This window comes from Sylvia atricapilla, chromosome 7, assembly GCF_009819655.1.
Source record: "Sylvia atricapilla isolate bSylAtr1 chromosome 7, bSylAtr1.pri, whole genome shotgun sequence".
NCBI classification, from domain to species: domain Eukaryota; kingdom Metazoa; phylum Chordata; class Aves; order Passeriformes; family Sylviidae; genus Sylvia; species Sylvia atricapilla.
In genome coordinates this window covers 8,016,312-8,030,206 of record NC_089146.1, presented here as the reverse complement: position 1 = coordinate 8,030,206, position 13,895 = coordinate 8,016,312, and the positions used below count along the sequence as shown (strand labels likewise).

The 13,895-nt window shown below is 39.1% G+C and overlaps 2 protein-coding genes across 2 annotated transcripts in view; one reads left to right on the top strand and one right to left on the bottom strand.

Moving 5' to 3' along the window:
- STAT4 (signal transducer and activator of transcription 4) overlaps positions 1-12,817 on the top strand; it is a 38,733-nt gene extending 25,916 nt beyond the window's left edge. The window contains exons 14-23 of the mRNA XM_066322537.1: positions 1,689-1,772; positions 2,035-2,133; positions 3,389-3,524; positions 4,948-5,000; positions 5,804-5,898; positions 6,453-6,589; positions 7,022-7,213; positions 8,399-8,465; positions 8,958-9,066; positions 11,203-12,817. Coding sequence (XP_066178634.1) covers positions 1,689-1,772; positions 2,035-2,133; positions 3,389-3,524; positions 4,948-5,000; positions 5,804-5,898; positions 6,453-6,589; positions 7,022-7,213; positions 8,399-8,465; positions 8,958-9,066; positions 11,203-11,229 — 999 coding nt within the window. The 3' untranslated portion in view covers positions 11,230-12,817. The remainder of the gene's footprint in view (positions 1-1,688; positions 1,773-2,034; positions 2,134-3,388; positions 3,525-4,947; positions 5,001-5,803; positions 5,899-6,452; positions 6,590-7,021; positions 7,214-8,398; positions 8,466-8,957; positions 9,067-11,202) is intronic.
- Positions 1-13,895, bottom strand: part of MYO1B (myosin IB) — a 200,390-nt gene that overhangs the window by 167,111 nt on the left and 19,384 nt on the right. The window lies entirely within an intron of this gene.

The window sequence follows — 13,895 nt, the reverse complement described above, 5'->3', positions numbered from 1 at the left end:
ACTGAAACTCAAGACTCACCTCCCAGTTACTTTGCTGCTTACAAAATCACTGACACCACAACAAGCAAATGCAAAAATGTCGGTTAAGAAATGTTGGCACTCCAGTTTTGGCAGCATTTTCCTCCCACTTCCACACATTGTGCCTTTAAAACTATATAAAGCTATCATCGGGCTGTGGAGAATTAGGACAGCTGAACTGTGACCTGGTTCAGTGCTGATTTCCTCAAACAGAGCCTCTCCTTGGTCAAGTCAATCTGTGAAATTGGTAATTAGCAGAAAAAGAGTTGGGATTTTCATTGTTAACGGCAACTATAATGCTTTCAAAACTTGCTTTGTTATAGGACATTCAGTATGCTAAAAGTGTAGTTAAATATAACTGGCCTCATTTTAAAAAAAAAAAAGTGAAAGTTCTCTATTTTAGATTTGTCCTTTCATGCAGATGTACCTTTTTTGCCTAGATGATTTTTCCATGAGAAACATTTGCTTCTACAAAATTATAATGGGGGGAAGAAGAGTTATTTCACCAAGCCTTTTCAATTTTGTTTCAGCAATACAGGTTGAACTGGATTGATTCAACCTGTATTAAAACATTTGAGCTCATTTGATGGATGAGTATTTCCCATAAAAGCCTTCATATCTAAGCTGGATTTTCCCTTTGCAAGGCAGATTTTTTTTATTCAGATGCCTAAGGATGTCCTGTGGTCCCAACTCCTCATTTATTCAGTATCTTTTATTGCAATGGCCTGTATATTTCCAGGAGGAGGTGCTCCATGGCAAAGATAAGGCCACAAGGTCCTCTGACAAGAAACACTTTTAATTTACATTGATTGAAAGCAGATATTTCAGTAAGAGAAAGTGTTTTGATTTGCAATTTTTTCTTTTTTTTTCTTTTTTTTTTTTTTTTAAGAAAAATCTGACAAAACAAATGTGGGGAGGGAAAGGCCAACAACAAAGAAATATTTTTAGACTTTGAGTTCTAGAGATGGAAATGTATTTCAAGAGATCTGTTTCCTAAGGAGCAGAGATTTAGACCTTCACAGAGCTATGCTGGTTTGTAATCAAAACAAACGCTTATACTACAAACTTTAACCAACGATGACAAACAGGTTTCATTTTTTTTGAATCCAAGAAAAGCTGGTTTTAATACCAGATTTGCTTTGGATTAATGATTTAGGCCTCTAGTCCTTCAACTAGCACCCACAGCAAACCTGGATGAAGGCCTATTAGTCATTAAAACTGTGGCTATTTGTTTTGTTTCTGGTTTGTTTCTCCTTGAACATCCCTGTTTAAAGTCAAATTGTCAATCAGTAAGGAAACTTTAGGAAAAGGAAAGTGGGAGACAACCTTTATCAGACACACAAAATTATCTGTTAACTTCTTGTGTGCAAATCTGTGTTTTAAAACACCATTAAAAAAAAAAAAAAAAAAGATGAAAGTTCAGAAGTACTGTTTTAACAATATTAAGGGGTTCTTTTGGATTCACCAGAAAAAATGCCCCCAACTTCTGGACTAATTCAATGTCAGAGTTGAACAAACAAATTGTTTCTTTCACTTCTTTCTTTTCCTGTTCTGCTTATCTATCTGATAGGAGTTTTCTTTCCAGGTGTAACCTCAGCAGCTGGATCACTAAAACTGAGTTAAATGTCAACTGTGATACTCACAGCTTTATAAACTCCTTATTCCCTCAGGGCCCTCACATGGTCACTGAAGAACTGCACTCCATCAGCTTTGAAACACAGGTCTGCCTGTATGGACTGACCATCAATTTGGAAGTGAGTATTCGGGCCAGGTTATCCGGGGCAGGAGCAGAAGGCATTTTCCAGCAGTTTATGGAAGTGCAGCAGTGTTGGGCCACAGCACAGACCTGCCTACCCTCGGTGAGGCTCTCAGCAGTGACCAAAGCAGACACAAGATTTCCAGAGCTTCTGGAAAAGAACTCTGTGCTTTGGGAAGAAGGAGAGGCTAAAAAAGCAAAGCACAGCACTAACACTTTGCTCAGCAGCATTTACTCACGGCATTCATTCTCTCCACTAGACCAGCTCTTTGCCTGTGGTGATGATTTCCAATGTCAGCCAACTGCCCAACGCTTGGGCCTCTATCATTTGGTACAATCTGTCCACCAACGATCCCCAGGTAGGTCCTCAATATGCCAACACTGACTTCCTGCATTTTCGCACCTGTATTGTTTGGTTACTAAACACATTAGGTATAAAAAAAGATGTATTTCCCTCTTGAATTTGCCTTATTTTTGTCACGTACGATTACTATCAACATCACACTCTACTGCTGTTCTCTTTATCTTTCTTTTTCTGCCCAGACAGAAAACCACATGTAGCCTAAAGCAGTAGTTCTTGAACTAAGGAAAGGTGACAGGCCTTCTCCACAACTTCTCTAACTTCTTTAGTTTTAATTTATGTTTCTTGTGTGCGGCTAACTAAAACTAAACCTGTTAGAAATAATTCTACCAGTACAACTCCAAACCATGAAAGCAGGCATATAGGTGAATCTGTAATGTACTTAAGTGCTGCTTTCCCCCATGGATTTTATAGGAACTTGTGCTTTCTGTGGAGAAGATTATCAATGTTAAGTGGCAACTTCTTGTGGCTCTAACCCTGAGCAAAGGCAGAATCATTCTTTCTAAGGCTCCAGCTGTCTCAGCACATATTTTAGATTCAGTCAGTGTTACTGTATTTGCAGACTGTGGAACAGTGCTGTCAATGGCTCTCGGGCTTTCAGCTGGGGATTAGTGCAGTCACACAGATGCTCAGAGGAGGGAAAGGGTCAGACAGTCTACCATGGTGGCAGGCCAGCTGACCAGCAGGCTGGACTGCATTATCACTCTGTGATATACTCTAGAGAGTTTTTGCACAGTCTTCAGTATGTCCATTGTGTGTACAATAAAAAAAAAAAAAAAAAAAAAGAAAAAAAGAAAAAACAAACCCCCCAAAAAATCAAAAAACCCCTAAGATAAGCCAAATGATTCAACAGCACATCACCATATCAGTATGTAATTGCTTAAAGTTTCCATCACTAAACATTAAAACATAGTGATAACGTCTAGACTTTTCTGGACAGGATTTAAGCATATTTTCACTGTCTTTGCACAGGACACTGCCAGAGGCATAGCAATGTATTTTAGCACCCAAGATGCACAGAGGGACTTTAGCTCTCTCTAGAAGTCTCGCCCTACAATCCTGCTCAGGCACCCCACTGGACCTTGCTGGGTGCCTGCAGGTGGGAGGACCCACACATGTTTGCCCCAATGCTTCCCCACACAGAGCTCACTTTCAATACTTCCAGATTCTGCTCAAGTACTTGCAGCCTCCTCTTACAGCCTGATATGTATTCCATGGTTGCTATCTAAACAAAAGCATTCATCCTGTTGCAGAATTTGTCTTTCTTCAACAACCCCCCTGCTGCCACTTTAAGCCAGCTCTTAGAAGTACTGAGTTGGCAATTTTCATCATATGTTGGTCGTGGACTCAATTCTGAACAGCTCAACATGCTGGCAGAGAAGCTTATGGGTAAGTGTGTAGAAATATACAGATTTTATTTGCTTTGGGGTTCTTATATTTGGTAGCTGCAGGTTTAAGCACACGTTGTGGTTTAGCACCAGCTGGCAACTAAACCCCACACGGCCACCCACTCCCCCAGAGCGAGATGGGGAGAGAATTGGAAGGGTAAAGTAAGAAAACTCATGGGTCAAGATAAAGATAGTGTAACAGGTAAAGCAAAAGCCATGAGAAAACACGAGGCAAACAAGGAATTCATTCACTACCTCCCATCTGCAGGCACGGAAATCAGGGCTGGATTCATCACACAAAGAAGTTACTTGTGAAGACAGATGCCATCACCCCAAACATCCCCTCCATCCTCCTTCTTAGCCCTAAGTTTACATGCTGAGCATGTCACCATATAGTGCAGAATATCCTTTTGGCCAGTTAAGATCAGCTGTCCCAGCTGTGTCCTCTCCCAGCTTCTCAGCACTCCCAGCCCCTTTGCTCATGTGGTGGGTTGACAGGCAGAAAAGACCTTTGCTGTATGTAAGCCCTGCTCGGCAAGAACTAAACCATCTCTGTATTACCAACACTGTTTCCAGCACAAATCCAAAACACACTGGCCATTGTGAAGAAAATGAACTACCCCAGCCAAAACCAGCATGGCATGACCTCTACTTCCAGAGCTGATGTCAAAAAAGTCACAATTACATTTTTTTTTTCTTTAAAGAAAAGCAGGCATCAGCTTATTCTTATCACAAAGCAGTTCAACTTTCGAACTTCCAGGCTGCTCAAGAGAAGGAAGAGGGCATCAGGCACACTGAACTGTGATGTTATTTTTCTTCCTTAACAATTATCTCATACATCTAAAATCAAAAGGAAGTATTTTTGCTTACTTATGAGGTTTGGCTGGGGTTTGTTTCATTTTAAGTACCTCTCCTCGTGGGTCTGTTCATTGCTGGGACAAGAGATGCTTCACTGGTGTCAGCACAGGAAAGAGGCCCTGTAATTTCAGCAAGATTAACTATAGACTACTGTGAGATGCAAGTGTCTCCCAGAAGGGAGAGGCCCTGGGGAAAGCTGAAAAGTAACATTTAGGCTAAAAATTGAAACTGAGCACCTAGTGTTGCAAACACCAAGTCATGGGCTACTTTAGGCAAGTATTTCCAAAATTATCACTTTGAAAGGATAGAGAAAACCAGACCTACAGTCCCTTAGCATGCCCCTATCCATCCCTCCCCAAGTTGGGATGTACTGTACTTCTCCCCTCACCCCTTTACCCAACTATACAGTATACAGATATCAAAGCAATATCTATTTCATAACTTCAGAATAATACATGAACCATTTGGGCCTTTTTTCCTTTTTTTTTGGGGGGGGTTTTTTTTTTTTTTTTTTTTTGGGTTTTTTTTTTTTTTTTTTTGGTTTTTTTATTTATTTTGTCTTTCAGGACAGCAAGTCAGTTACAATGATTATCAACTATCCTGGGCAAAGTTCTGCAAGGTACTGTTCCAAAAGTAAAACTGAAGTCTTATTTCTCATTACACCCAGAGCCATGCCTATCTCTGTTTCTCTGATGCTGCTGATAAGATTCCCACTTGCCATATGTGGGACTTTCACCTCAGCACAGTCACATCCCTTGTAAAAATTTAACTAGGAAAGAAACACTTCCAGAAGCATAAAGCTTGGGATTAGGGGCCTACTTAGTTATATTGCTACAGATATCACAAACTGCCATTATAGCGTGCCTTATATATTTCTGTAAATGATCAGTTGAAAGTCTTACTAAAGCATGCAATGCATTTTTCATAAAGCATAAGTAAGATTTTTCAGATATTTAGTTTTGACTTAAGTTATTACAAAACAGTCAATATATGCAATGACTTTGATGAGGAACAGGGAATGTATTGATAAAGAAGGGTAAGCTCCTTTAATTTGTATTAACTACATTATTTAAATAAGTAAAGAACCTTGGAAGGAAGTTCAACTTTCTCATCTTCTTTTCACCCAAAATATAAATGTATAACCAGGAAGAAACCACAGACATGATTTTTATTCTCCCTGAAAAGTGAGGTGCTTCCAATGCATATCTCAAAAATCAGTTGGTTTTATGTCAGGTTGAAAGAGAGATGTTACTCAAAACCACAGCTGAAGTTGTCATTCTCACTTGAGCAAAGTAAGAAAGTTTCTCACTTAAGAAACTGAGAAGAAACTGTCATGTGAACGTTGGGTAACATCACTCTCATGATTCTCCTCTCGTGTATGTTGGTTTTGTTTGTGTTTTGTGGTTGTTTTTTAACTGTTAGGAACATTTGCCTGGGAAGTCTTTTACCTTTTGGGTTTGGCTTGAAGCAATCCTGGACTTGATTAAAAAACATATTCTTCCCCTTTGGATTGATGGGTGAGAAACAAGGGTACTGTTGTATATTGATCTCTCTCCACATTTTCTCTGTCCTTTACTCATCTCAGTTTTAGCCATGCAGAGGACTACTTGCAATGAGTTTAACACTTCTGTCTCCCTTCTCCCATTCATAACTTCTGGAAATTGCTGCCAAAGGGGAACAACATGGGATCTCTTAGAAATGCAGATTTATCCTTCAGTTCATCTATGCAATCAAGTACTGGGATAAATTTCACCAGGCTTGATAGTACTTTTAGCACAATGATATAGTCCATGTGTAAATCACACAAACCTTTGGTCATAGTGCCCAAGCCTTATAAAGCTTTGTAACCAGGTGTTGAATACCTGGATAAAGTCTGGCCAGATCAAGGCCAGGCTAGATAGCTCTGAGCAACCTGGTCTGGTGAAAGATGTCCCTGTCTACACCAGAGGGTTTGGAACCAGGTGAACTTTAAGGTCCCTTCCAACTTAGGCCCTTCTGTGATTCTACACTTAGCACAGATTGAAGTCTGTATTTTCCAAAAGTTAACCCATGATTTCCTGTTATACCTCAGGTACGTAATGGGATTTGTAAGCAAAGAAAAGGAACGAATTCTGCTGAAAGACAAGACACCAGGAACATTTTTATTAAGGTTTAGTGAGAGCAATCTGGGTGGAATTACCTTTACTTGGGTGGATCAGCTAGAAAATGGTAAGTATAATTAAAAAAAAAAAAAAAAAAAAAACCCAACAAAAAACACAAGCCAACAGCTAAACCAAAACCAGCCCAAACTCTGCAACATACCTGCAATAGAGGAGTCAAGTTTTGTCTGGTTTGAAAGTAAAATTCACATGGATCGTGTCATTGTGTGGTTTTGGACAAGATACAAGTACCATAATTTCTCAAACACAAACCAAAACCCTGACATTCTACCTCTAAGCTCTTTATACTAACAAAGCTCTCTGTGAGGTGCACCTGCTAACTGCAGGCTTTAGATTCATTTGCAGAAATTAAATATTGAAAGACAAGAACTTAGGTACGAACAGGTAAAGCCTATGCAAGTGTAAACCTCAAAAAAAGGCAAAAATATGTTCCAGCTGCAGTTGCTCATCTACAGGTTCTGGTGCCTTTGTGTTTTTGCAGGAGATGTAACATTTCATTCGGTGGAGCCCTATAACAAAGGCCGCCTGGCTGCCCTGCCTTTCGCCGACATACTGCGCGATTACAAAGTTATCATGGCAGACAACGTTCCTGAAAACCCCCTGAAGTACCTGTATCCAGATATTCCCAAAGATAAGGCCTTTGGCAAACACTACAGCTCTCAGCCAAATGAAGGTTAGGCTCCACTTCTCTGTTTACCCTTCCTGCACAGCAGCTGCAAAGTCAAGAGGCAATTTGAGGAATGTAGGGAGAGGAGGGAGAGAACATATTAAGATGCTTCCTTTAATAGTCATCTTCAAGAGAGCTGTTTTAACATGTGTCTGTCATTTAGACAGTTTCATTTTGCAAATTCATCCCTGGTCTTAGAGGTTACAATAGAGGTGATGACAATATTTAAAAGAAGGTAAGAAATGGATTTTTTTTCCCTGACTGATGCATCACAAAATTCAGTGCTTGGGTGTTCAAAGGGGAAGAAACTGAAAAGTCATCCTGTTTATTGGCTTTATGGTTGTGTTACACTGTAGCATGTTGTCTCTTTAATTTCGGGGAAACTCGGTATTTCCCAAACAGCTTGGAAGCCCGACTTTGTTTCATTTCATGCAATGGAACCCTAAAACAAAGCCTGTTTATCTGCACCACCTTTTCCCAATATCCTGCACAATGACAAAGTTATTGGCAGACAATGCTCCTGAAAACCCCTGGCAACTGTGCTGGAAAATGCAAAATGGCTAAACAAGGATGGTTCCAAATATGTTCAGGCCCACGTTCTTTTTTGTCCAAGTTACAAACAAGCCCTCAAAGCCTTATTTTTAATAGATAAAACACATTCTTCTAGACTTTCAGTATCAAAGGTTACAAGTCCATTTGAACTCAAATTCCTACACAACTCAAAAATATTTGGAGGCTACAGTATTTTTCTCTCCCTTCATTTTAAGTCAGTGGACATTGCCTAATGCTCCAATCCTCTAAAATCTTACATACATGCTTAATTCCATGCTAAAGACATTGCTGAAGCTGTATCTGTAGAGACAGAGCTACAAACATTAGCAGAACTGAAATCTGCAGGCTCAGAGTACCAAATTTAAATAATTGTATATTTGCTTTGCAGGCCTAACGAAATCTCTTTCATCAGTTGTGGTATTATATTGTGATTCATATCAAGGGAGCACAGGCTTCTTCTAAGATTCTAATTCTGTGACTAAGACCTGAACTCAAGGACTAGTCTCTGGAATTCCCCTCACTTTTATGGCTATTTATTTATGCAGGGACGTTTCAATTCAATTTTGTCTGCAAATAATCAATTTCAAATGGATTATAAAATGACTAGACAGTATTTAATTTCTCTACTATTTATTCTAGCCTCAAAGCCCTCAGATGGAGGAGGGAAAGGTTATGTTCCTTCTGTATTTATCCCAGTCTCCAAAATGTAAGTATCCTCACAGGTGTGTTACACCTCAACTGTAATTTTTTTTAATTTACATCTCATTTCAGAGTTTCCCCTGCCTCCTTTCCCTAAACTATTTGAAAATAGTTTGGCAAGGACAGCTAATGACAAGAAAGGGAATTAAAGGACTTCACCTGTACAGTGCTTTTTCCATTCATGGGGCAAACCATTTGTAAAAATTGAATGCTGATTTTACGGTACTCTGATCAACTTACCTTTCACTGTCTCTTTTTTTCCTCCAGCAGCTGATATTAGGGCCAAAGATAAACCTGACTCTACCTCCTACATTTTTAAGTGTCTGCCACGTTGTTGCCATGAGCTTACAGGGTCACCAGCAAGCCTGAGTACAGGGTTAACAAATTTAAAAAACGTCCACCATACTCCACTAATATGCATAAAATTAGAGAGATTTAAGTTTTTTTCTAAGATTATTTTTGTATATTTATTTGTTTGCTTTTTTCCCCCCTTTTTTAGCTTAAATGACTCTACAGAACCACATTCTCCATCAGATCTTCTTCCAATGTCTCCAAGCGTTTATGCTGTGCTGAGAGAACACCTGAGTCCCACAGCCATTGAAACTGCTGTAAGTTGTAAACTTTCCTGTTCATAGGTAAATATTAAGCAAACAGGACACAGCACAGATGCTGGTTAATAAAAGGCTGCTTGTGCAACTGTGAAAGAAACTCCTTCATCACTTGCTGCTTTACATTCTGAAACAATGGAGCAGATATTTCCTATTCTAAATGGTGCAGGATACTGCAGGCATCTTGGAAGCACTGGGATTGCCTGATATGCTGGCCAATGAATCATAACTGTCAGAACACAAAGATCCCAGGGTTCTTGCACAAACGAAGGCTTTACACTGACAAAATACATGTCACTTATACTAATTCTCTGGACAGCACAAAAGCCTGGACTTGCTCAGGGGAGCTGCCCAAGGAACATGATCATTTCCAATCCAGCAAACTTGCACAACTTTTTCACTCTGTGAGATTTTACATGGGGTTTCAAAGTGCAAAATTAAAAGTCAACTAAAACAATTTCAGCAAATATTAACTTAGTATATAGAAAGGTTAGTATATCATATACAACTATCATATTTTTGAGAAAATTTCCTCTTTTCTTTATTGACCAAAAATGATGTTCTGAATCATCATGGCTCAGAGTCCTTACAGTAATAATGTCTAGCCACGTGGGGATTTGTCCAGCAGACTATTCTCAGGAAAAATAGCAGTGGTTTGGCTCCAGCAGCTTTAGAAGAAAATCTCCTTTTTTAATACTAGCCCTTAACTTTCTGTATGTTCAATGATTTATGATCTTAAAACAGTTCTGTATTGAAAAGCCTGCCAACTCCCCTTCAAATGCCTCTCAGTAAATACTTCTCCTTACCCACAAACAGAACAAAACTAAACCAGAATCCTGATTGTCAATGATTAGAAATACAGTTAAACTTTATATACAAATAGATGAGTTCTTTAATACATCAATTTGAAGATCCACTCGAGAGCAAAATAGCTTTTTTTATTCTTCACTTTTCCTTTGATAGCACTCGTGGCAAAGTAGTTCTTTAGCTGAAAATGAAATAACCAGCCTGAATTAAAATTCTGCATTAAAACCTACTCCACTCAATCCAAGACATGTCCCCACTTATTTCCATTTTGGTTTGTAACATATGGAAATGGTTCTGACCTCCTCAACTGCACTTACAAACTAGGTATGCATTTGCTTTCCTGAAGTTTCATCAAAGAATAGTTGCATTCACTTTCGTTTACCATCAGCCTCCAAACATTTTTGGTTTCTTTTTGCACACACAGTAAATCTCAAACCAGCTCTATTCAGAGCTTCAAAACAAGCTGTGACCATGGCCATCATTCAGTGTCAAAACCCCACAAAAAGAATGTGCCTGGTAGCAAACTGCAAGTGTTAAATACAATTTTAAAGGTACCAAGATGAGTGGTTCAGTACTGCTAGATGGTAAGTAATATTTCTGTAGGCTCTTACTAGAAATCTTTTCAAGTTCTGCTAGAAATTACATGAGAAAAATAGTTTTAGAAGGTTTTTAAAGAATTCCTTCCTTCTGTTTTCCATTCAATTTACATTGCTAAATAGAAATTAGCACAATAGAGAGTTTTTTTCTTTATCAAATTCACACAACAATCTACCCTGCTGAAGAGCTGGCTTAGTACAGCTAGCAGACAACCTGCACTATTAAAGCAATACCTTTTCTCCATGAAGTGCCAATAGAAAAGCATTGTGTGAGACACAGAAAACAAGAGTGAAATCTGCAGCAGGTCAAAATATCCTACAACTCAGTAACTCGAAGTAACTCAGTCTTAGCAAGATATACTTTCTGCAGTCTTGCTGAATTCCCTTCTATTCCCCCCCCACCCCAGTCCAGCTTCCCTTACCCATCAAAAAGACAAGACTCCAGGAAGAATCCTGCAATACATATCCACAGGCTGCAAGAACCGCAAAAGTTCATACAGAAATAAATACCATGCTTATTCTTACCACAACAGTTTCCTACACAGTGTCTTCTAAAGAGCATTCCTCTATTTTATAAACTAGAAATAGGATTTTTCAGATCCTTATCAGTTTGTATGACATTGTCAAAATGACTCTGCAGTTACCTTGAGCCAGAGAAGGTTTCATCTGCAGTTTATTTTGAATGAACAGCTGTGAGTGACATGGGACTAACCTTTCCCTTCTTTTCTTCTAGCTGAGTTCTCCTTACTCAACTGACTGAAGTGCACATACTGGAAAAATTAGTAATCGTGTGAACATTTGATGTGTTAAAGAAGTCATCATTTCTTTTTTCCTGCCCCCTCTGAAAGCCAGCTTTTCCTGGAAACCATTGTGTTATTCTCAGGCCTCTTTCTGTTATCAATAACACATAAACAAGGAATTTTCTCCCTAGGGACTCAGACAGCATTTTGCAAGTCAGATTTGCTGTTGTCACTGAAAAAAAAGACCAAATCCTTTCTGGCTTCAGAGTCATTTGACTTCAGTGGGGTCCCAGCAGAGATAAATTTTACTTGCTAATTTAACTAATTTCCATAGAGTTGCTGTAAATATGAGAGCATGAGAACAAAATGTTTTGCTTCTGAAGACAGCATAGAAAGATAACTGAAAACATTGTGTTTGGAGAAATTAGGATTTATTATGTTAAATACTTTCTGCTTAATCATAATCTTGCACACCACTGATTTAGATACTATTTCAAAGCAAAGATTCTTGTTCCCCTGACTTTGAATGTTCCAGAGGTGTCTGGGGTTTGCTTTTCTCCAGAGATGAACTGCCTTCAGCATAGATTTGTATCTGACACCACGGCAGAAGTTGTGGGAGGCAGGTAGGCAAGGCTGGGGAGAGAAGGGAGTTCCAGAAAGGAAGCAGACATAAAACTTGTGTTGTTAAAAAGGCTGTCTCCATTTCACCACTGGAAGAGAGAATTAGTAAAACTTCCCCCTCTCACAAAATAGTTGCAGAAGTAAATCTGTTTGGGCAGGAAGCACTCAGATACTCCAGCAAGTACTGTCAGAAAGTCTATAAATAAAAAATCCCAATCTGATACAGTTTAGATGATAACTGGTCAATGCCAACGGGGAAGCAGTTTTAAAAAACAGTTACAGAAGAGCTGCAGCATTTGCTGACCATCTGGAAACTTTTGCTGCATGTAATAACATGCCTCTCACAGGCTCATTTAATAAGCAGGACAACTAGTTTTTGTAAAAATGGTAAAATGTCCTCTGTAAATACCTGGTTTTTTCTTTCAGGCATGTTTACTGCTGAGTTTGGGTTGTTTGGTTTTGAGTTGTTTTGGTTTTATTTCCCCCAGTGTTAACCCTAAAATCTCTGTTAATAGAATAATAAACAGGCAACTACAAGACCACTGTATTTCACAAATGCAGGCTCAATCAAGATGTAAGCCAAAATGGTTAATGCATGCAAAGTTCTTAAAACACAAACCCTTGAACATTTGCACCTTATTGCTTTCTCAAGCAGGTATAAATGAGACTTCTGCAATGAAAACAGAACCTCCTTGAATCAGTAAGGCATGGATTTTTACTTTAATTTCTCCTTTCATCCATGCTATTTACGTTAGTTGAAAGTGAGTGAGCGGAAACAAAGTAATGAGGTATTTTTGTGATACATGGAAGTAGATTTCAAAGAAACAAACACATCTCTGTTCTTTAAACTGAGTGATTCAAAGCAAGCTGCACGCAAGTTCAGCAAGCATCACGTATAAAATGAAAAACAAGAGCAATTCTGTATATACCTTGGTGATATCTGTAATTTATATAACCAGCATGAATAAAATCAGATTTTGACTTCAAGTTGCGTACCCAGACCTCTGTGGTTTTTATTCAAGGCACAACTAAAACAATCTTGCTGCCTTTTGGTTGACCTTAAACTGAGCTACAAACAGCAACACAGACTTGTAAAACAGGAAACATGACCTCCCCTCACATCAGCTATTGCATGCCTTTTCATTCCAACCTCTTCTTACCAGCTTAATACAAACAAAATGGGGGATACCTTTTATTTCTGACCACCTAAAGGTCATGAGAAGTACTGTAAGAAAAGATCAGATATGGCATAAGGAATGCTTTCCTTTTTCCTTCTTCCCTGCTCTCCAAGCGAGGCAACCCTTCAAGACTCTCCCGGATTAACTTCAGCCCATTATAACTGGTGTTTCTGAACAGCATCACGGATCAGGGTTTGGCATGACAGTTCCTGCTGTTGCTTCACAACAGATGTTTGCAGAGGGTAGGCCTAACATTTTGTTGAAAACATGTGCCTTGAGATCATTGCACTGCTTTAAAGGAACACTGGAATAATTATCAGTAGGATGAATATATACAGCCCAAGCGTCCTTCCATCAAAACAGTGAGAATGATGTCCTTATGCCACGACGAGTAAGAACACAGCTCTCCAGTGAAACAATGGTGTGGAGGAAAAACACAAAAAAACGTGTGCCCAGATACTACCAGAAAAACCACAAAACATCTCCTTTCAAGAACTTCTACCAACTGCGCTTGTGCTCTCGCTGGATTTTGCAAAGGCGAAGTAAAAAAATGTGAATTTTTTACTTTGCCTTGGTGCATCCCTGTAATGATCATAATTAAAAAAACATAAAAACTCTCAGTTACCTTCTTCCATAGCTTTTATTCATAGCCATGTTTATAGATTTACTACTACTCCCTACTATTTCGAGCCACCAAGTTTACCAAACAGACCTCCTATTTCTTTCTTTCATGAAGTAAGACCCGTCTCCTCCATCTGTGGAGGGAGGTGGCTCAGAGTACCCCGGAGAGCCGCAGCAAAGCCTGGACATCAATATCCCAGTCTTTGCCGGCTTCAAACACCACACAAAACCCAATAAAACTATCCTGGACCACGACACAGCGACAG